This window comes from Simochromis diagramma, unplaced genomic scaffold (assembly GCF_900408965.1).
Source record: "Simochromis diagramma unplaced genomic scaffold, fSimDia1.1 OVJJ01000205.1, whole genome shotgun sequence".
NCBI classification, from domain to species: domain Eukaryota; kingdom Metazoa; phylum Chordata; class Actinopteri; order Cichliformes; family Cichlidae; genus Simochromis; species Simochromis diagramma.
The window spans coordinates 16,612,264-16,633,810 of record NW_024386782.1 but is presented as its reverse complement, the minus strand read 5'-3'; the positions used below and the strand labels follow the sequence as shown (position 1 = coordinate 16,633,810).

At 42.1% G+C, this 21,547-nt stretch overlaps 3 protein-coding genes across 4 annotated transcripts; all 3 read right to left on the bottom strand.

Annotated features, from left to right (window-relative positions):
* Nucleotides 1-227: 227 nt before the first annotated feature.
* Nucleotides 228-18,739, bottom strand: LOC120727806 (UDP-N-acetylglucosamine/UDP-glucose/GDP-mannose transporter-like). 2 transcript variants are annotated; one of them, XM_040022335.1, is made up of 14 exons: nucleotides 18,714-18,739; nucleotides 3,796-3,847; nucleotides 3,358-3,391; nucleotides 3,194-3,280; nucleotides 3,046-3,113; nucleotides 2,889-2,960; nucleotides 2,737-2,805; nucleotides 2,532-2,634; nucleotides 2,354-2,446; nucleotides 2,187-2,254; nucleotides 2,021-2,099; nucleotides 1,855-1,937; nucleotides 737-789; nucleotides 228-561 (listed from the first exon to the last, which is right to left on the bottom strand). In XM_040022335.1, exons 4-14 carry the CDS (start codon nucleotides 3,278-3,280, stop codon nucleotides 551-553), a joined length of 786 nt encoding a protein of 261 aa, XP_039878269.1. In that variant the 5' UTR covers nucleotides 3,358-3,391; nucleotides 3,796-3,847; nucleotides 18,714-18,739; the 3' UTR covers nucleotides 228-550. The 2 variants fall into 2 exon arrangements, with proteins under 2 accessions (XP_039878269.1, XP_039878268.1); XM_040022334.1 differs by lacking the exon at nucleotides 18,714-18,739 and having other exon boundaries at nucleotides 3,796-4,952.
* On the bottom strand, nucleotides 5,085-13,452 carry serbp1b (SERPINE1 mRNA binding protein 1b). The gene is made up of 9 exons (XM_040022332.1): nucleotides 13,077-13,452; nucleotides 12,168-12,348; nucleotides 11,843-11,983; nucleotides 11,132-11,203; nucleotides 10,766-10,840; nucleotides 10,345-10,522; nucleotides 8,940-9,005; nucleotides 8,538-8,726; nucleotides 5,085-6,860 (listed from the first exon to the last, which is right to left on the bottom strand). The coding sequence occupies exons 1-9, from the start codon at nucleotides 13,330-13,332 to the stop codon at nucleotides 6,801-6,803; spliced, it is 1,218 nt and encodes a 405-aa protein (XP_039878266.1). The 5' UTR covers nucleotides 13,333-13,452; the 3' UTR covers nucleotides 5,085-6,800.
* On the bottom strand, nucleotides 15,403-21,518 carry LOC120727807 (3-keto-steroid reductase/17-beta-hydroxysteroid dehydrogenase 7-like). The gene is made up of 9 exons (XM_040022336.1): nucleotides 21,357-21,518; nucleotides 18,673-18,876; nucleotides 18,460-18,552; nucleotides 18,233-18,347; nucleotides 17,262-17,456; nucleotides 17,050-17,154; nucleotides 16,903-16,959; nucleotides 16,710-16,808; nucleotides 15,403-16,560 (listed from the first exon to the last, which is right to left on the bottom strand). The coding sequence occupies exons 1-9, from the start codon at nucleotides 21,389-21,391 to the stop codon at nucleotides 16,426-16,428; spliced, it is 1,038 nt and encodes a 345-aa protein (XP_039878270.1). The 5' UTR covers nucleotides 21,392-21,518; the 3' UTR covers nucleotides 15,403-16,425.
* Nucleotides 21,519-21,547: the final 29 nt, after the last annotated feature.

Sequence of the window (21,547 nt, the reverse complement as noted above, 5' to 3'; positions counted from 1 at the left end):
GTTTTATTTTATATTCCATCATTGAACGTGCATTCAGAAGATAAGAGGAGTTTGTCTCAAATAATGTTAATGGGTTTTTTTGTTTGGACAATATTGTCTTTTATTTCTATGTAAATGATGGCGTGAATAAAAATAAAGTGTATTCCAAGGCTGGCTATGACTTGAATAATACTGGCATTTCATTGAATTACTGTGCAAAATAGAGTCAATAACAGAATAACAACAGCTTCATTAGAAAATTATTTATGATGTACAGTTAATTTCGAGTTATGTATTGAAACAGAACTGGAAAATAGATATTTAATTTGGAAATTAATGAAAATGAACAATTATAAAAATTAAGTTCATATAGTCTTTTGGTTGCTCCTTTCAGGGATCACCACAGCAGATTGTCCTCTCTCATGGCTGAACAACCTTCTCTGTGTGTCCTCTTTCACTACATCCACGAGTCTTCTGTGTTTGCCACCACTCAAAAACATTTCCACATAGAAGACGACAAACGAAAATTTTGCTGAAGTTCTTCCGTCCAGGCGGGGTTTCACTCTTTGGTTTATGCCTTTTCTGTTAAAATTTAAAGCAGTTAACTTCAGAGACTCATCCACTTTGTGTAGGATCCTCTGAACTCGTACAGTGAAAAACAATGTAGTTTTTCACAGTGTAAAAACTATATTGGTAAATTCCAAACATCGATAAGGTGAAACCTTGTGTGGTTTTGACTCATTTTAACTGTTCTTACTTGATTGCTCCTGTGTGAAGGTGATATAGGAGTACACCAAGCTCCCAGCAATGCTGTGGGAAACAAAGATGAGAAAATGTGCTCCTGTATTTATTTTTTTTTTTTTAAATCGAGTATTGGACTTTTTCCTATCACAGACATTCTAAAACATGGGCAGAGCTTCCAGTTTGGAAAAATGAAGTAAAGGTGGAAGTGGCTTAAACCTGTATTCTATCTGAACGCCACCTAACAGCTTTCTTCCTTGACCACTCTAATAAACACTTTCCTGATGAGTTTATGGCTCAGTCGCTGGGTCATACTAAAGTGGGGAAAAAATAAAGTCTGTTTTATGAATATTGGTTGAATATAACATGTTGTTAAAAATTAGGATATGAAATTAGGACAGTTTCTAACAGGATTATCTGTGGTGACAAATCGTTTATTCAGTTGATTTTATTTATATAAATATAACTGGTTTCACGGTGCACCCGCCCCACATCATGACACCAAAAAGCATTCACCTTCGAAGTCAAACTTGTGCTTTTTGATTGTGGTGGTAAGCTACAACTTGTACTTTTTGGGCAAATCTGTATCTGTTTTCGATTTGTGTCATCATTTTCTCAAGTTTCACTAACACTTGGCAGTTAGTTGGAAAGTGTCTGCTGACAGGTTGACAAACTATTCCAAACTACTGGCAATCTACTAGCTATCAAAGCAATCACAAGGAGGTTTTTGGTGCAGCACCCTCTTTGCAACTGATTTCATTGGCAACAGCCAGCAGTCTTCAGAAACTAATTGCCAGCTAGCTGGGGACTACACCGGGACACAGTTTTTAGGGGTTTGCCATCCAATCTCTAGCCCTCTTAGCCTTTGAGAATGAAGTCTGAGCTCCTTCCTCCACCCATGTCTGCTATGCTTCTGCAAGCCACTTTGCAACCCTCTTCAGCTCCTCTCTTTGCTGCATCTGAATGAATCAATGCCCTATCTGGTGTTCAGTGAAGTTTACTGCCGATCTCCTCTCATACGCTTTCCACATGTCTGGACACACAAGGAAGCCCCAGAACAAAAATATCTCGATCATCTTTGAACTACACTGGTCCTAAATCAGCTCAACAGTTCAGCTGTTGAATCTGTCTTACCTGATGTTCAGACCTATAAAGTTAGTCCAGGTGAATATGTAGTCCCCTCCAAACACCATTCCAATGTATGTCACGAGGATATTCTGTGGATGTCGCAGGGAAAGTCACTGCACATGTACGCACTACACATCAAACTGTGAGCGTGAGCCAGCCTGAGATGACTCACCTTAATACAGCCAATGATGGAGGTGGTGAGTGCGGAGTTGTACTGTGTGCACAGCATGATGGAGTACATCAAAATAAATCTGTGCAATGAAGCGAAGCAGAGTTAGACGAAAAGACCAAAGTGGGCAATCATGGAATAAACAATGACGATTAGGCGTCTACTTTACCCCATGACACAGGAGAGCACAAACTGCACAGCAAACATGCGATCAGACCAACCATTATACTCCAGCCCCTGTACCCGAACACCCACGCACACACACACACACAGCACTGATTATCTGAGCTCTCTGACTCTTAAGTCTTACAAACCAATCAGTGTTTGAAAACTTACCATTTGCAAGTCCCCTGAGTAGTAAGCGTACGCCAGAGTGGGGAAAATCATTATCAAAGCATTGTAATAAAGAAGACCATATTTGCCCAGCTCCTGTGTGGATGGGAGAAGATGACCCTTTAAAGTCTTCATGACAAACAGCCAGTATATATACTGTGTGACCTGCTGCTCTGCTCACCTTGGAGTCCAGCTTCTGCTTCACATATGCCCCACTGGCTGCTGTCAGAACATTATTCAGCATTATGAATACGTATCCTTCCAGATCAAAAGCTAAGTCGGCGCTACAAAGCAAAAAACGCCACAGAACGTGGCAAAGAATCACACACGTGCCTCTTCATAAAGCCCGAAGCAGATGGCGGTGTCTGTGTATGTGACCGTCTCACCTGGCTGCGATGAAAGCACCAAAGATCATGGTGAACACCGTCATTTTAATGGAGGAAGAAAAGGTCTTTCTGTGAGGAAAGTAGACGGGTGGCAGTGTTAAAATCAGTTATTTATGCAGAAAATCTGAGAAAGAAAAAAAATATTTTCTTACTTTAGCAAGAATCCCTCAAACACCATGGTAAGAAAAATACTGAACCTCCTCAGCACAGTAAACATGGGTAAACTGAGGCAGAAAAATACAAGCTGTTAAGTTTGGCAAGTCACATTTGGGACGCTGCGTCTCGTGTCATGTTCTATGAAGTTCTCACTTGAGGCGCTGGGTCCCAAACAGTCCTGATATTTGATTCCCGACATACAACAGTGGCAGCGGGAACATCTGGAAAGACAGGGTATGTGTGAAATGCGATGACCAGTTCTTCATCTTTTGATTTTCAGCTTTATAAATCCCCACCTCACCTTGCGTGGAATACTCGAATCCAAATCTGGAAATGAGATAACTCCCAACATCTTCCCAATCCTCAGAACTACAACCGTAGCCAGCATCTGCAAAGGAAAGGGGGGCACGGCACATCAGACGGTGCTACCACATAAACAGAAAACAGCTTTAAAGAGATGCTTACTTGGCCAATTCCAACGCATGTTGATGACGGGAATCTGTAAAACAAGACGACACATGACTCAGTCATATGAATGATGCTTTACCTGACATTCCATTACAGACGATATGAGGATGAGAAGCTTCATTTCCTGGAAGTTGTCCACTTTTTTGGAGGACTTTCTGGTTTTCATCTTGTTTATGCCCAACTCTGACCCTCACACATATTGAGATTCATAAGAGGTTTGATGTGTTACGCATTTGTAGTGGGGCAGAGGTTACGTCAAAGGTGCGTGTCCTGTGGTACCTAAAGTTTCACCTGGACCCATTTCTCTGACAGTTTTCAGATGTCCAGCTTCGTTTATGTGACACCCCTTCTTCTTCTTCTTCTTATTGATAACGGTGTAAAATTGGTCAAACGTGCCCCACCAATCAGCAGCTAACTTAGACTTTGCACCTTTACCTGTAGTTTGTGAGGACGCTTTTGTTGACGACGACGATGACAAACGAGCTGACTCCGTAAAAGACCGCCGCTAACAGCTTCAGCAGCACCGCTGAGGTGTCCCCGGATGTTTGTCTTTCGGTTGTGGAGGATGTTCCCTCAGACGACAAGCTCTTTTGGCCGGGCTCACCCCGACGTTTGACGTGCGCCGCCATCAGAGGGGTCGACAAAGTTTGTTTAAAAAAAAAGGAACTCCAATAGGTCTTCCCGCGCATGCGTGACAGACTGTGCTCGGTAATCCCGTCGGCGAAGAAGGAAATGGAAAGGAGGGAAACATCCCAATGTTTAAGACTCTTTGAAAAATGTTTTAATTCAGCTATGTCTATCTTAATTGACCTAAATAAAAGCTGGTTTAACTTCTATGTGCAAGCATGACTTCCACAAAATAGCGTCTTAATTTTATGCTGTAGTAACACACCTAGCTACAACCAAAAAAGCTAACCACCTTCATAACCACTGAAATAACCAGGATTTGTTAAAGTGCCAGCCACACGGGCAAGAAAAATGACAGTAAACCCTTCTTTTTCGCCTCAGGTGTGTAGTATCAGGCTACTTGTTTTGCTGCTTTCCCCTAATCCTTGTAATCCCTACAAGTTTGACCTTTTTAAACGACTTTCTTTCACTCCAGCCTAGACAGGCCCTGAATAAACCACAACCTCATGTTTGCAACATGGAAGGTTTTGTGTCATGAAGTAATTTCCAGAATTTATGCATGTTTGAGACCTAATATATTTACTTTAAATGGTAAACAGTCTGTAGTGAATAGGATTTATGAAGGGGTTATATATAAGATAATCACCTGTTTTGCAAGTATCTTTATGACTGCGTTGCGTTCTTATCCTTTTTGGTCCCTTAAAAGTATCTCTATAACATCTATAATATCCATTTGTTACAATGTTGCTGCTCTCTTTGGCCTGATCTCTTTTTTAAAAGGCATTTTTAACAGTAATGAAATGTTTTACCCGGATAAATGAAGGATATATACAACAGTCACTTTGCCAAAAACTGATTTCAGCTTCTACCTTGAGACAGGAGTGTTATTGCCAGCTCAAAATGACTCCATATTATCCATGACAGATATGTCTGACAGATTACAGGCTAACAAGTCATTTACAACAGTTTAAATTCCCATAAAAACAACACCCTGTTTCTTTCACTCTAGCCTAAATGAGGAACTGGCACTGAATAAACTACCGAAAACAGCACATCTGTGAATGCATTTAAAGGAGCCACTGACAGAGCAGACGTAACACCTCTAAAGCATTTTTATTAGAACAGGGATGTTTGCAGAGAAAGTTTTAATGTCATGTGGCTCAAACGGTCCTACGAGGAAAACTGCTCCAGCCTGTTGTATCAGCGCGTCGCCAGCAAGTCTTTGCAGAGCGCGACAAGTAAAGCTTTAAAAATTCACTCCATCAGGTCTTCGGTGTGACACCCCCACCCCACCCCAGCCTGCACCCACCCCAACCCACACACCTGCTTTTATTAAAAGAAAAAAAAACCTAAAATGCTTGCTGGAAAATGCTGAGACAGGCAGCTGAGAGCACCTTTAACTCACATTTTACATTCTGTAGCTTGTTCCACAATGACCGCTGACATTTCTTTCAGACAAATTATGCATCGATGCTTGTTCACAGATTAAAATAAAAATAAGATTACAAAAAAATCCAAAAACAAAATAAAACATCAAATATGGTTTAAAGTAAAAGGGAAGAAAAACAATCTTCGGAGGAATTGGTGCTAATAAAACCAAGTGCTTTGAGATCTGAAAGACAGTACAGATACTCTAAAAGAGCGAGATATGTTCATGGTCTAGCTACGCTATCATTCTCACCTACATTTCAACAATCACTTCATAAAAGACATTAAGAACTACTTCAGGCGACAACTTGCACTCTCGTGTTTGAGAACGCCAAGTTCAGCAGAGAAAATGCTTCAATCCTAAGCAACTAGCTGTCAAAAATCACACGCACGCTCTCACGCTTTGCTGCAAACAACACACACTCACACAAACACACGCCCGCACGCGTATTCTTAACAAAACAAAAAACAAAAACAATATTTGCTTAGTGGTCCTGAAATTACAAGTTGTATAGCCTGTATGACCTAAGAGGACCAGCCTAAAGATACATTGGGCCCCGGTACACCCTTGGAAAAAAAAAGAAAAGAAATATAAGTGGGTAGCACTTCTGGATCAGGGGATGTGAAACACTACTAACCACTGGTCCACCAAAAAAGAGGCAAACTATCAAAACAAAACAAAAAACAATGAGAAGAGGCATCAACTTTCACTGCACGACAAGCAGAAAAATACCAAGCTTTAGTAGAAGTCACATTTAACCTGGTTACCCATCCTCAACTTGTGCCTCACAAAGGGATGGATAGTCAGGATCCAAGTAATTACACTTTAAATGCATGTTAAGCCGTACTTCAGACATCTAGTACAAGTACAAGGTTCTAATGTAGTGTAGTGCTACCACATCAGCGTGTATTACTGGGAGGGCCAAAAAATACACTCCAGTACAAAGCCTTTTCTAAAGATGACCCCATAATACTGAGCTGAAGTCGTTACAGGGAGAAGAGGAATACACACACTTCAATCTAATTGCAGAAATGCAGAAATTCAAGCAGCACAAAAAATATCAATGAAGTATGCGTAATCTCTGGGGGAAAAAAAAAGAAAAAAAGTATGAAAACATCCCTGCTTTCATGTTCCTAAATACAAAACTTCAGTGTAACAAGAGGTCCTTTTCTGCCCTTTTTTTTGTCTTTTAGTCTCCTTTAAAACAGGTAAAATTTAAGTCCTTGGGTGATGTGAGTGGTATGGGATGACAGTCTTCTTGTGTCATTTCTTTTTTTTTCTCTGTTTTTCTTATATACTTGAAGATGTGGTAAGCATGCAAGCCTCGTAGAGGAGGGGCCCGGAAGGGCTGATGGGTGGGCTGGTGGTGAAAGAGTGAGCCTTTTTAGGCCAGGGCCGGGAAGGCCTCAGGATCATCCACATTGGGGACTGACACTCCACTAGCCTGGTGGGAACAAGCAGACAAGAACCAGGACAACGTTAGGACGGCTTGAAATGAAGCTGGTTTACATGCAGTTCCTCCACTGGCCACTTGAGGCTGGCTCCAAAAGGGAGTCAATCCTTATACTCGCATGTTAAAATGCAGAACTTCACTGAAGAAAAGCATTTACAGCCTGCTACAAAAACAGTTTCATCTCTGTAACCAATAACCCCCATCATTACTCCTTCTATAACATCCCCATTAAAGCTGTTAAAATACTCATAAATAATGCAGTTTTAGGGCCACTTTGAGTGACAGGCAGATGCCTACACAGGTGTCTGTGGCTACTATTATACCTGGGAGGCTTCACCTCTATTAATTGAAGTCACTGAACTGTATCACTGTGTGTCTGTAGGGCTCGGGCCTACAGTCACACCGTGCTTTTGATTGTACAGTTAACAATCAAAAGTCCAAGGATGCTGATCTGGTGTGTGAATCTATCAAGTTTGTAAGTGTTAGCTGGAAAAACAACAGAGCGTATTATCTCTCAATCAAACTAAACAACAGCAAAAAGATCTCAACTCGCATAATGCAAAATTTTAGGTTTTAAAAAAATGGAACGACCCAACCCAGAGACAAGTTGGGTGGAGTAGCTACATCGTTTAATCTACGAATTCTGGGCTGTGGGTTGGTGATAGCTGAGGCACATGGTGTATAAAAAGTCAGCAATGTCCTGCAGACTCAATAACCGTGTGACCTTCACAACATGCGTTTCTATGGATGAGCAGCTGACGTAGGTGTAAAGTGAAGGAGGCAGTGCTCCTATCAATGGAGTGTATGTAAATTGACTTTATATGCGGTCAGCTGTAGTGCTGAATCCATCAGTCACCTCTGTAGCTCCCTTCAGTTACAGGGAGCTTGTTAGTATCTTAAAGCTTACTTTTGGTTTTCGGGCTCAAAAGTAAGTTTTTCACGTTACAAGAGGCTTTTGACACTTCTGCTGGGACTGTACCTGGATTTGTACATATTATAAACATGTATATTTATGATTTTGTCTGCATAGAGGAAAATATTTGGAACTCCTCTAAGACATTTTATCCATAGCATAACATTTTTTTCAGCTTTTAACCAGTTTTGTTAATTAATTCAAGCATAATCCACATTTCTGCTCAAATAGTCAAAAACAAACAAGAAACAGTATAGATGTGTCAAAGAGGATAACACTGACTTATTGTCTTTACTAAGCTAGTAAATACATGGACATTAAATGAAGTTCTAACAACTATAGCGTATATTTAGATGTACACATACACACACTCTGTGATACAGACCGGGTGTAGCTTTGCCAAAAAATATCTTAGACTGACTAACATTCGCCTGAAACCCATTATTAATATGAATGTCAAATTTATTGACAATGAAAAAAAAAGAAAAGAAAGGAAAAAGCAGGTGCTTTATTCAAATTTAGACACCAGTATTTAGGACAATTCCCCTGCTTGACTGACATGAGGTCAGTAACGGAGTTTTGCGTGGTGGAGCATGTGTTCAGTGCTCTGTTATTACAGGGTCTTAGTGATCCCACAGCAGGTTTTTCCAACTCAGTGATTTTACAGCCGGTTCGGTCAGAGAGCCAACTCTTTTGTGCAGGACACTAAACCTTTGTTGTCGGCAGTGATGGCAGCTGGGTTTTTTTGCCATTACCTTTTCGGAACGTCCTCCCCCGCGTGCCGTCCTGCTGCCTCCCCCGCCGCGGCCTCCCCTCCCACCACGTGCGCCCCCACGCCCGCGACCGGGGCGGCCAAGGTCTCCGAAGTTGATCTCCAGCTGAGATGTGATGTCGTTGGCTGGTTTGCGGAAATGGTGGTCACTGGACTCGTCAGCGGCGGCCTGCTGATAAAGAACCGTAGATGGCCATCACGCTAGATGTCAACTGTGCTCGGATCAGAAATGCAGCGTTCCATCAGTGAGCTCTGCTTCTTACCATGCCTTCAGCTTTAATGTCTTCTCAGTATTTTAAAAAGGTATCGCCACTGAGTCGCAGCTAACACTGAACATTTTCATGGGCTGAGTGAATGAAAAAACAAGTGTGAGTAATGCAGCTACCTTGTGGTAGAGATTGTGCGATTCTGCTTCTGTCTCTGCGGTGTCGATCAAAGCCCCAACAGGTCTCTGGAAATTGAACAAACCACAGAGTTATTTTTAGACAGCAGAGTGACCACCAACTAAACAGCCTGAACATGTTTACCTGACACCAACCACGCACATCACAGCAAGCCTGTCACTATTGCCTATTTAAATGCAGTTACTTACAAGGATACATGCTGTCCACTTTAAACATGGTTAAGGAAAACGAACCTAAATATCTATATCAGCTGTGACCTGTCAGCCCACAGTGTCTATAGCCAGATTTCTGTCACACACACACACACACACACACACACACACACACACACACACACACACACACACACACACACACACACAGCTGTGTTTGCTTCGGATTACTCCTCACCCCCTACCCAACCCTGTGGCTTGTCACTGCAGGGCAACCTGCATGTGGAGAATAAAGCCTTGATTGATTGACTGACTGATTGATTGACTTCAAAGTAAACAACTGGAATAATCACAATAAACTTAAAATCATCAGCGTGCAAGTCTAAGCTACCTGAGCCTGACTAGATCTGATGCAGAACAGTTAATTACTGAATTGATGTACAACTGTAGCCTCAACAGATATGCGGCAGAAAATGTAACCAAGCATGGTGGAAAGTAAGACAAATGACAGCCAGGATGATTGTGCATGACTCTGATGGAGAAAATAACCTGTTTTATGCAGGTGGCGTCAGAGCACCACGTAACCACACTTTGCACATGCATGTGGACATCAACCTGCATGTAATGAAGGCTGCACTTGCCAAGCTAATCTAATAATGTGTGTGCAACGCTACACATTTCAGAAAAGCAACTTTGAGACACATCCACACTAACTAGCTGAAGCTCCACACAAGACCTTCTTATAGCAGCCGTCCTTGGCTTTTCACGTTTCTCGTTTGTACAATCTCACCACATCTCATTGGCTTTACTGCTGGTGATGCACGGTGGTTAGTAACCTGCGTTGTTTAAAGACAGTTGGCAAGGAGCTTCTACCTGCATCACCGCCCAAGCTGACAGTACTAGGGTATTACATCCTATGAAGCACCAGTAAAAACCAAGGGAAAACAGTCTATATAATGGGGTTTGCAGACAAAAAAAAGTCTCTTTACTTTGTAATAACTTAATGACTGTTTCAACATGCACATGCCCAAAAGCAATATGTTCCAGTTATTATATAAACTGATTAAAAGTTTCCAATGGCTTTTAAATATATGCACAATAGTTTTTGACTTGTAAATTAGTCCCCAGGAACATCCCAAGTGTAGATGGCAAAGGTCTTTTTCAGGGAGCCAAAGGACTAAAACTTAAAGGTCTAAGCTGCGGGCGAGAAAAGCTTTCAGCACACCACACTCACGTCTTCGCTCTTGGACTTGTGCAGCACGTATCCTTTCTTCCACTGGCTGTCGGCTCCCTCGTTGGGCTTGCGGATGTTGAACTCCACCTTGGTGCGCTCCTTGTCCTGCATGGCCTTCCACTCGTCCAGGGTCATCTCTTTGGGGCCTTCATTTTTCACCTCTTCGACCTCGTTCTCTCTGCAATGCCAGGAACACACAACACTGTAGGAACTCGCCAATCCTCTTACCTCTATACATGCCCTCTAATCCTGAGGCCAAAAGGTCAGAGGCAGCGTTTAACAAAATCGCCCTTGTTGCGTCACAACAGCAGTGCAAACGCTAACGGAAACGCAATGTGACAACTTATTAACTTTGCACACGGGGATCCTTTTCCATCCAAACATCCAACATCCATCCAACACAAGGACACAGGATTCTCACTTGTTCTCGGAGCCAGCAGGCGCGTTTTCCTCGCCCTCTGGGGTCGTCTCAGGGGGAGCGGTTTGTTCAGCCTCACTGGGAACAAAGATGCACAACCTCTGTATGAGTAACGGTAAGCGTCCTCTAGCTGAAACATTAACTGTCTGAGCCTCTTCATAAAGGAAACAGCGACACTCCAAGCTTAAAGCGAACAGGGAAACATCCCAAGACATCCTTAAACTGCAGCATCCTGTGATATGACAAAACCAGAAGCACTTCAAAAGAGAGAGAGTGCACACAGTCTGTAAAAATATCACATGCGCCTCATTATCCTGCTGACAGCGGCGCTCCGACAAACAGGCCATGTGTCTGTTTGGGGAAACTCACCTCACTTCGTCCTTCACGTTGCCCCAGTTGTGCGAGCCGCTTCCGCCGCGCTTCTCCTCGCTCTTCGGAGTGCTGCAGCGAAAACAGAAAGGGAAGACGGCCAACGGTGTATGAGTTCTCTTAAATTCTCTCGGACCACAGTGAGGGGCTCTTCTCATTAAGGGAAGTGCTGATTACAGCCTGAGACAACATAAAGAACCACTTTCTTGAGATGCTGTTCCCCCTGGACTCTTACAGAACCCATATAGTCAGGAGCTGCTGGGTCTAGGATTCTAGTAGAGCAGCTTTGCATGATTTACAGATCAAAATAATCTCTTTTTGTAATCTTATACAGGGCCTTGGTAAAGCCCTTCAGTTGATTATCCAATCAAAACTATATTTTAGCCCCTTCCCCCTTTAAACTAGCTTTCTTCTGATTGGCTGCCCCTCATAAACAGGAGTGAACAGCAGTGTGCCTGACACATCCTATGTTTCTGACATCATACATAGCAAAGACTGGAAAAAATAAGCGCTTGTTTATTTATCTTTGAGCTCAGAGATTACCGGCGTGTATGCTGATCTCATTATTAGAAACTGTACGCATATTTAGTATAAACATCTATTGTTGTAACAATATTTATATGACAAAATAGGAAAATAATATAAAGCATAATAGCTTTCATGCACTGGTAGGCGATTTCTACTCATGACCTCAGCTCAGCGCATACTTACGATTTGTCGTTGCTGCTGTGTCTGTCGAAGTCTCGTTTGCCACGGGAGTCAAAGCCGTCGCCTCGGCCCATGCCCCGCCCTCTTCCACCACGCCCGCCCCGGCCGCCACCACGCCCTCTCGGGGGCCTGTCTCCAGAAGGCCTGGTGCACAGAAACAGATGCAATTTAAAACACGAGGATGAACGTGATGTTAAGAGAAACATGCACTCCATCAACAACAGTTGCAAGCTCTCAAACCCTGCACACGTCTTGTCAATGCGCCTACATCTGCACCAGCCGGCATGTTTTAAATAAGCCCTCCATCCCTCTCATCATTGCTGCTCACTTTTCCACAGTAAACTCTCCAGCCCCCTCGGGTTTGTCCTCAGCAGGTTTCTCAAAGCGGCGCTCGCGGGGTGGTCTTCGGTCCGGCCTCTTGTCTCCAGGTCGCCCTTCACCCTGCACGCCCTGGTGCTGGGAACCAGACTGGCCCTGCTGGTCTGCTCTTCTTCCCACCCGCCTGATACCTGCAAATCAAAGGAGCACAAGCTGAATTTATGCTCAGCTGTGTTGTTTAGATTTTAGACCGTGTGTGTGTGTGTGTGTGTGTGTGTGTGTGTGAAAATGCTAAACAAAACGAGAAAACAACAAATGCATCACCTGATGTGTGGTCTCCCATCATCTCCTTTCAGCAGTACACACAATGAGAACTTAATGTAACTGCACTGAAGATGGCTCTATTTACTTGCTTTGGATGAATTCAATTAAGACCAATACACTAATAAGATTAGTTGGGGATAATAACAGGAGCAGCGCTCTGTCTAGTCTTCCCAGCACAGGTGATGCCTTTTCCTTTCTCCCCACATTTGCTTTGCAAAGTCAGAAGCTGCTAATAGAGCTGTATCCTCCACACAGAAACCCAACACTGCACCTTCCTGTCAAACGCTAGCAGAAACCATTTCTGCAACACAGGCTCGCCAGTCTGCACCTCGCTGCTGGCTTTAACCCGCTCTGGTTCGGTACGTGTTCAAGTCCAGCTACGTTCTGTCTGCGAGGCTTTATTTTTAGTCTGTCCTCTAATAACAGCAGCACAGGGTCCATATTGACCTCACGCTGTGTCTCGCTCAGCCGAGTCGAGCTAACGTGGCTAACGGGAGCTGCACATGACAGTTGCTACGAAAAGCAAAAATAAACATGCATCGCTCATTAGCGAGAGAAGCAGGTGCATTGTTTCCCTTCCTTTCTTTTTCATTACCTTCTTTCTTCAGGGGGACTGGCGCCTGGGTCTCCTCCTTTTTGTCCAGCAGAGGGTTCTTTCTGTCCTTCTGTGACTCCTTCTTCGGCTGCTTAGCGGCTTGAGCCGCGGTCTTGGTGGAAGCAGCGGCGGCCCCCTCCTTCTTCTTGTTTTCGGCAGCCTTCAGGATCTCGAAAGGGTCGGACTCATCGTCCAATAACTGGTCGAACCGGTTGGTCACGACACAGCCGAAGCCTTCTTGCAGTTGTCCGGGCATGATGGCGCCCCTTCAACGGGATTCACCTCCGATTCTACGAGGCTTGATGCGACCAGTTCGCTGGATGCTGCCACAAGATGGCTGGGAGAGCTGCCCCTTCTCTTCCGGTGCGAGCATCATCCGGGACATCGTGCAGCGCACACCAATGTGTGCACGCGTCGGCTGCAATGTTTTTATTTACATTACGTAACGCTACGCTCATGTCCTCCGCGAGTAATCCGCATTTCTGAGAAGGTGTCACATGCATAGAAGTTACAGGTACTGATGAAAGTAACTTTATAACTGCAGACTTCATGCAGACTAAACACAAGCCTAAACTGTGCCCACTTATACCTGGATACATCTGTATGTGCAGCTGCACCTCATCCTGATGCTACTGACAGGCACATCATCAGATTAAGTCGGATTTGCCAGTTTATAAATAATAATAATAAAAGGGTGGTGTGGTTAGGGCCAACAGGGACATGCTGAGTAACATATTCAGCAGAATCAGCTCTTTAGGTTCACTGAGAAAGCTGTCACACGGGTTGAACAAAAATATCGAGGAAATATCTCCAGGTATTAAATGTTGGCCCAGTTTTTTTTTTTTTTGTTGTTGTTGTTTTTTAAAGTGTGCTGAGGTTTGTCCTGGAGTGTCTCAAATGGACAGGAAGTTGACTGTGTTCACTTGGATTTAGGTTTTCAATTTTTGTATTTTATTCCTTCTGCAGTCTCAAAGTGAAGCTGTCCAGATGAAGAGTCGGCTTTCTGCCATTTCATTTTTGTAATAACAGAGAAAACTGGTACAGTGTGCCACTGGATTTACACTTACAGTCTGCAGATTCTCCATTAAACATTTAATAGGTTTGATAAAATATCGTTTTAGAGGGACATTTCTGCATAACTGTAAAGCTGGGCTTTGTCTCTGAAATGTGTCCGGAGTTCAAGGCATGATAATGTGAAAAAATGTACTTTTAATTTGCTTACTACACTACTTTCCTGTAATTTACAAGAAGAGCTTGAAACCAAAAGGAGACATGCATCGCACATCGTCAGCGCAGCTTTACTTAAGGCAAAACTTCAGAGGGATATATGATGAAGGATAAAAAATAAAGTCGCCAAAATATATCGATACTTGAACCAATTCACCACTCTGCATCATGTCTGACAAATATGACAGTGTACAGAAGTGCACCTGTGTGACGCTGTAATAACTGTTTTTCAAGGCGTGCTGTTATTAGCAAATGAAATTCTATTTGAATTGACATCCATCATTTCTTTATATTTTACTTGGAAAATTAAAATTAAATTAATTTTTTAATCACAGGAATGGTTGACTCAAGGTTCTATATATTTTAAGACCCAACAACAATACAGAGAAAACCCCAATAATCAGACCACCACCTATGAGCAAGCATTTGGCGACAGTGGGAAGGAAAAACTCCATTTTAACAGGAAGAACCAGGCAGCCATCAGCTTTAACCAGTTGGGGGAAAATAGGTACAGCAATTCATTGAAACGTGCAAACACACATGTAAATAAGAGGCAAAATGAGCTGAAAGTTAATATTTGGAATGACCCCATTACATAGTAGCACATAGTAGTGGTGTGGCATTTAATATGTCACACCGCTTTATGAATGTGTAATGTATTTAATATGTAACTTTTTACCTATATGCACTGTTAGGCACTGTTGTATTCTTCAGGTCATTTAAAAGTCTATTCATTACCAAAACTGGCACAGAAGATTTAGTTATTTGAACATTTTTTTAGATTTTGGACTCCAGTACTTTATAAAATGTACACATATACATTTTTTACAAATAAAAATGGAAACAAAAAAAGAGAAAAATCATTGGATAATGGACAGGACTAAACATCCTTTCCTACTAGTCGCCTAACGAAGAAAAAACATACTTGGTTGTATTTTGTATATTCCCTCAGAAAATGTTGGATTGACTTTTTGTTTTTAGTTTAGTAAATGCAAGAGTCGATATCTGAGGCGACTGAAAGATAACAAAATCTAACAGTGGGGTGTGATGCTGTGGATATATGGTAATGAAATAAATAAGCAAAAAAAAATGCTGATACTGGTCTAAAGCAGCTGATTTATTTACTTGCACACTTATTCGTCCTATTGCAAACTATACGTTTTTCCATTTATTTACTTGACAATCCTTCCATAATTTATTATTTGTATGGAAACGATCTCCAGATCACACAGAGCTGATGGTTAGTCAGTGGCCTCAGGGCATTAACAAAGACCTAATTAACTTTGTGGGGCAGGAAACATGATGCAGCTATCAGGTGAAAACACAGCAGGGTCCACTTTACAACAGGAAAGCGCTTTCTTGTTACCGATCTCACGTGAACTTGTTGACCCTCAATGAACTTCCACTGTTTGTTTAAAAACAGTGATTCTTGTGAATCTGAGTTCAGAAACCGTGACAGGCTCAGCTCATGAAACATAAAATCTCTTCATTATTTTAACAAAGTTTCAAGAAATGCAAAGCGTGTTTCTATTATTAACATGTTGAAATATGAAACAATGTGAGTAATGTGAGGAGGTTTGTAGAGAGCTCAAAGTAGCTTATCAAAAAGGCCCTTCCTGCCCACACAGTTATTTAAATTAGACCTCTCAGTGTGATGTGCTTCAAGTTCATGGTATGATTGGAAAGTCTTTAGAGCAGTGTTGACAGAGGACTGAGGGAATATCGGTGGACTTTAAAAAAAAGAAAGGAACAGTTGCATTTCCTTCATAACGGATTTGTTTAATTACATAAAAACATCCAAGCTAAGCTTTGTCTAACCTGGTGGAGAGGTGCAGCTTGATCAAAGAAAGAAGCCATTAGATGTTGAGACAGAGCTTTCTTTAACATTTTGACTCAGGGAAAATCTTCCCATGGGGTCCCCTCAGAAGTAGTCAGAGTTAACATAATCACTTATATAAACCAAAGCTTTGACCTTGGCTGAGGTAGAACAAGCGTGATCATTTCACCCTCTGTTCAGTGGTCCACCTGGGAAGGATGGGATGAATAAGGGCAGTGACACTGGTTCAGATTTCACAGGATCCATTTCAAGAGAGCAAAACCTTCCGGTACAAAAGAATCACTTTTACTCTATCTCATTGAGATACCGCTGATGAGCTTCATTGTCAGCATTTCTCTCACACAGTTTCCTTCTGACCCCTTTCTCAAGTTCAAGAAGTTTTGAAAAGAAGACGTCAGCCGTTTCACCATCAATATCCATCTGAGACGTGAACACAAAGCAGAGAAAACCTGAATTAAGTTAAGTGTAAAAGCAACACATCACACAAATACCATCTGCTACTCTAAAAAACGCTCTGTAACACAGGCCTGAGCACTTTCTCTGTGGAATACAGGGCTCTCGTTACTCACCTGTCGCGGCTCGGTGTAGTTTGTCCCAAGCCCTGATGTTAAACTGTGATACTTTGCTCTGGGATCCAGAGATTCTGGCTTTTGCAGAAACAGCCAGTGCTGTGAGCAGAAACACCAGGCCATGAATCTGGGTTCACAGAGCCTTTACAGTGCAAATATTCAAATGATTGTAATAATTTTCAAATGGAAATACCAGTGCCTCTGCTCCATTGTACGGTGTAAGGGTGAAAGTGTTGGTGAAGATCCTAATCTGTTTTGCACGATTAGAAAATACATGGACGTGAGACTTTTCATACGTAACTGCGGTCACGTTAAAAGATAAAAATAAGTTACCACTTACCAACCACATGATGGGCATGATTAGAGTCCAGAAGAAGGAGGGGAGGATACCATAGGTCAAATTAGTCATCACCAGTCCTGGGCAGACTACTGAGGAGAACAGACCCTGTCACAAGACAGAGAGAATTTATAAATCACAGTGACCTCGTAAGAGTTTCACAAAGCTTGCAGTGATAGTTACCGCACTGACATCAGAGTACGTGACCGACAAACCTGGCCGTTCATGCGCCTGTTATGAGCCACGCTGAGCATGTCTGAAGCGTATTTGGAGGAGCTGTAGGGCTCTGTCCCTTTTCTGTGCTGAATGTCATCCATGCTGAAGGCAGACCGGCGGGCATTACTCGAAGAGGTCCACACTACCCTGGACGTATGACCTGTCTGACACAGCAGAGGCTCCAGCTCCCGGATCTGGAAAACCAGGAGAGAATTATATCAGGTCCAAGGTGGAAGTGCACAGTAAGGAGTGATGTAGGAGGGGTGCATGAATCACTGATTTAAGCAGGCCAGCATAAGAATATATGGATCAGCCTGAGGCAGGCATTAATAATTCACTGTGTTAGCCAAATCAAATATTCATTTTATAAAATTTTGTAAGAGAAAAAAAAAGCAAAAGATATTTTATCTTTAAAATGATTATTTTATTTTTAGCAATCTTTGATGGATGCTTCACTACTACATGGTGATTCTACAATCTTAATGACACATTTATTATGCTAAGTAAATAATGATAATAATTTATAATAATTCAAACATCAGGAACAAAACTTCCAAGAAAGAACAAGTTCAAAACATTAAAAACTACATCACACTTATTGGCCACTTTATTAGAGACACCCGTTCAACTGCATGTTTGCCCAAATATCAAATTAACCAATCCCATAGCATCACCTCAATGCATTACAAATTTGGTCAAAACAACCTGCTGAAGACAGATATTCAAAGCTTTAATAGGTGCCTTTTGGTTTGGGGAGACAAAAACTGGGTTAAACAAACATATTGTTTACATTGCTGCACTAAGCAATGCAACTAAGAGCAACACAAACAGCAACAAATTTTGTAGCTGACTTTCTGTGTCAAACACATCCGCATATTAAAGTCAGTATCCTGAAGTTTATTTATGCTACTGTAGGTTAAAAGACAGCGCTGTATGTGTGTGTGTGTGTGTGTGTGTGTTTGTGGTGTACCAGGACAAAATGACCAAACAGGTTAGTGGCAAAAACTTCCTGTAGGCCATCTGAGTTGAGGCGGTCTTGTTGAGTCAAGAGACCCTCTGCTGTTGCAAACATGTTGATGACATTTCTGCAGTGGGGAAGGTACACTCTTATAGAGCAGCAAAGACAGCTTGAATGTATCCAATATCAAACAAAACAAAACAAAACAAAGAAATCATAAACTGGCTTTAGAAATGTACCTGGAAAATAAACCCTTAAAAAAAGCTCTGATGTCCACTTGTGGATTGGGCATAATTCCAGCATTTAGATAGAGAAAGTCAATTCTGTTGTATCTGGAAACACACGAATGTGTATTAAAGGTTAAGCTATCAGTTCCTTATTTGTAGTTCATATCACAAAGAGAACAATCACCAGCGTGATTACGTCAGCATGCGGCATCAAACATCTCTCACCTGGCCTTGACCACCTTAGCAGCGTCGAGCACCGACTCCACAGAGCCCACGTCGAGCTGTAGTAAGTCCACATGGGCACCGGCGTGAGAGGTGAGGAGGGCGCTGCGGGCGGCCTCTGCCCGCTGCATGTTCCTGCAGGCCAGACACAGCCGGAGCTGTGTGTCCTCCGTGAGAAGCCTTTCACACAAAGCCAAGCCGATGCCGCTGCAGACAGATGGCAGACAAACACAGCCGTGCACTCGTATTAACAAACTTTCCCTGAACAACTGAGAGATTACCTCACAGATGAAGTAAAGCAAACTGTAAACATAGTCTGGAGTCACGTTATTGGAGAAGAGATAATGAAAAAGGATTTTCAAGTGACGTGAAGCTTCCATTTTCATGTACTGTTAATTATGGTCTTTGTTTCCGAAGTGATATTTAGTGGATAAGTTAACTAGTGTGTGGAACGTGAGGGGGAAAAAAAGGAACATATACAAGTGTTCTGTTTCGTCTCTTTCATAGCTGTATGTTAAGTAAAGGGTTACAGGAAGCAGTTATTATATCTCGACATAAAGCTGTAAACCTGAAGAAACAGCTAGTCTCACAGGGAAGCAGACTTATTTCCACTAGTAATCTATTCTTGAGCTTTAGACTCTAATGCTGAATGATGTTATCCTAAAGGTTTCCCTTTATAAATACAGTCTAGCAATTGCATAAGAATACTTTAGACATCAATACTATACAACTACAGTTGTGAGCAAGCAAATGTGGGGTGATTTTGACAGTTTCCTCACGTGCAGTCAACCAGTATGGAGAATCTGGACATCATCGAAAGAATTATACCCCCGGGACTCGCTTTTAGAGCCCATATAAGTAACATATACAACTAGACAACAACTGTTTGGAAGAGCATCCACATGGATCGATGAAGTCAGAATACTGTAAAGAAACCACTACTGAGGAAGACCAATATGAAGAGAACTGGTTTGGCTATGAGACAAAAGAATAGCCACAGCGGACTGACTGTGGTGAACAGTCAGTACGCTGTTCACCACAGCCGTGGTGCTGAGCTGGGTTTCCACATCCATTTACTCAGGAGGATGGTGTCAAAGTTTGTGAAAGGAGTTTGATGCGAGTCGGTAAGTCTGTGAAGGTCACTTCTGTCTGATGATGGTGATACTGAGGTGTGTGGTTGAGGATATACTGACCTTTCTGTCAGTAAGAGCTGAGTTTTTGGTGACGTTAGCTGCTGTTAGACTCTGTTAGCTGTTGTTAGCTGGCGTTAGTGTTGGACTTAGTAAGTAGTAAGTAAAATTTATTTATATAGCGCTTTTCACAGATAAAAAAAAATAAAATAAAATCACAAAGTGCTTTACAACACAGAAAATGGAAATATAAAACAATATAACAGTAAATAAAACAGCAAATAAAACAATGTAATATAATAAAACTATAAAAACAGCATAAGAGGAAATTAATCAAATGCTTTTCTAAATAAAAATGTCTTCAGCTGTTTTTTAAAAGAATCAATGGAGTCCGTGCAGCGTAGAGACAGTGGAAGAGAATTCCACAAATGTGGTGCCACCGTCTGAAAGGCCCGATCACCACGAGTTTTAAAACGAGTGCGTGGTACCACCAGCAGTCTCTGATCTAATGACCTTAAAGCTCGAGAAGATGAATGTGGTTTCAGCAGGTCAGACAAATATTGAGGAGCTTGACCATGTAGGGCCCTAAAGGTTAGAACTAAAATTTTAAAATGAAACCTAAAACTTACAGGCAACCAGTGAAGGGAGGCTAAAACTGGAGTAATATGATATTTGGTAATAATCTATCATATCAAGTGAGAATGTAATCAAACTGGTTATCAGAGGAAAAGTGTGATTTTTAGGACACTTGAGGCCAACATTAGCTGCTCCGGGGACACGATAGTCGCATGTCCGATCGGCTGATAATAAGAAACCGTGACAATATCGGGAATAAATGAGCATGTTTACACATGTTTCCGTGCCCTGACTTCAGTTCAGGAGATGAGGCTTCAGGTGAGGATGATGTTTTTGTCAGATGCTGGTCGCCTTGTTTGTTTCCTGCATGTCTCTGCTTCTTTGGTTAGGAAGACCCCTTTGCAGACGATAAAACCTATGTATCACCCCTTCTATCTTGAGTTTGAAGGTACAGACACAAATTGAAATTTCCCTTCACGGCATGCAAATTCCTACGAGACCGCTTCAGTGTGGTCAGCCACTGTATTCAATATGACATTCCAAGTTCATGAGAACGCATCAATTTGCCGAAAGATGCAAAAGATGAATCAATGCATATTCATGAGTACGACATTCTTTTTTTGTTTTAACTTGTGACACACATACATTACATTTGAATATATGTGCTAGTGAAACATTATTACAGAGTAAGAAAGACAGCTTATGAAAGATTTAGAGGCCTTTAATCTCTCGCTATATGAACCTACAGTATGTCTTTTACTAACACGCACTGATACAGTTCATAGGTGGTACTTTGTAGTGTAACTAACTATTGCAATAACCTCCATTACGGTTCCGAAAACAGGTTATACTTGAACAAGTCCAACATGTTTTTTGAAACTCATTGTTTAAAATGAAGAGTAGAAGTCCCGAACAGCATCTTCTAGCTAACAGCACCCGGTGTCCGTATGAACCATTATAAAACAGTTTTAGCGGACTTACCTGTTGGCACCCGTTACGATGACGACTTTTTCCATGCCTGAGCGGAATGAGCAGCGGCTGTAGAGGAAGCAGACACCGGGGGCAAATTTTCAAACCAGCTGTATTCACCTGGGACGCTCAGCCCCTCGTCCGATGCCGTTGAAAACAGTCAGCCTATTGCTTAGGCAGCTGCGTGGTGTGATTGGATGTCA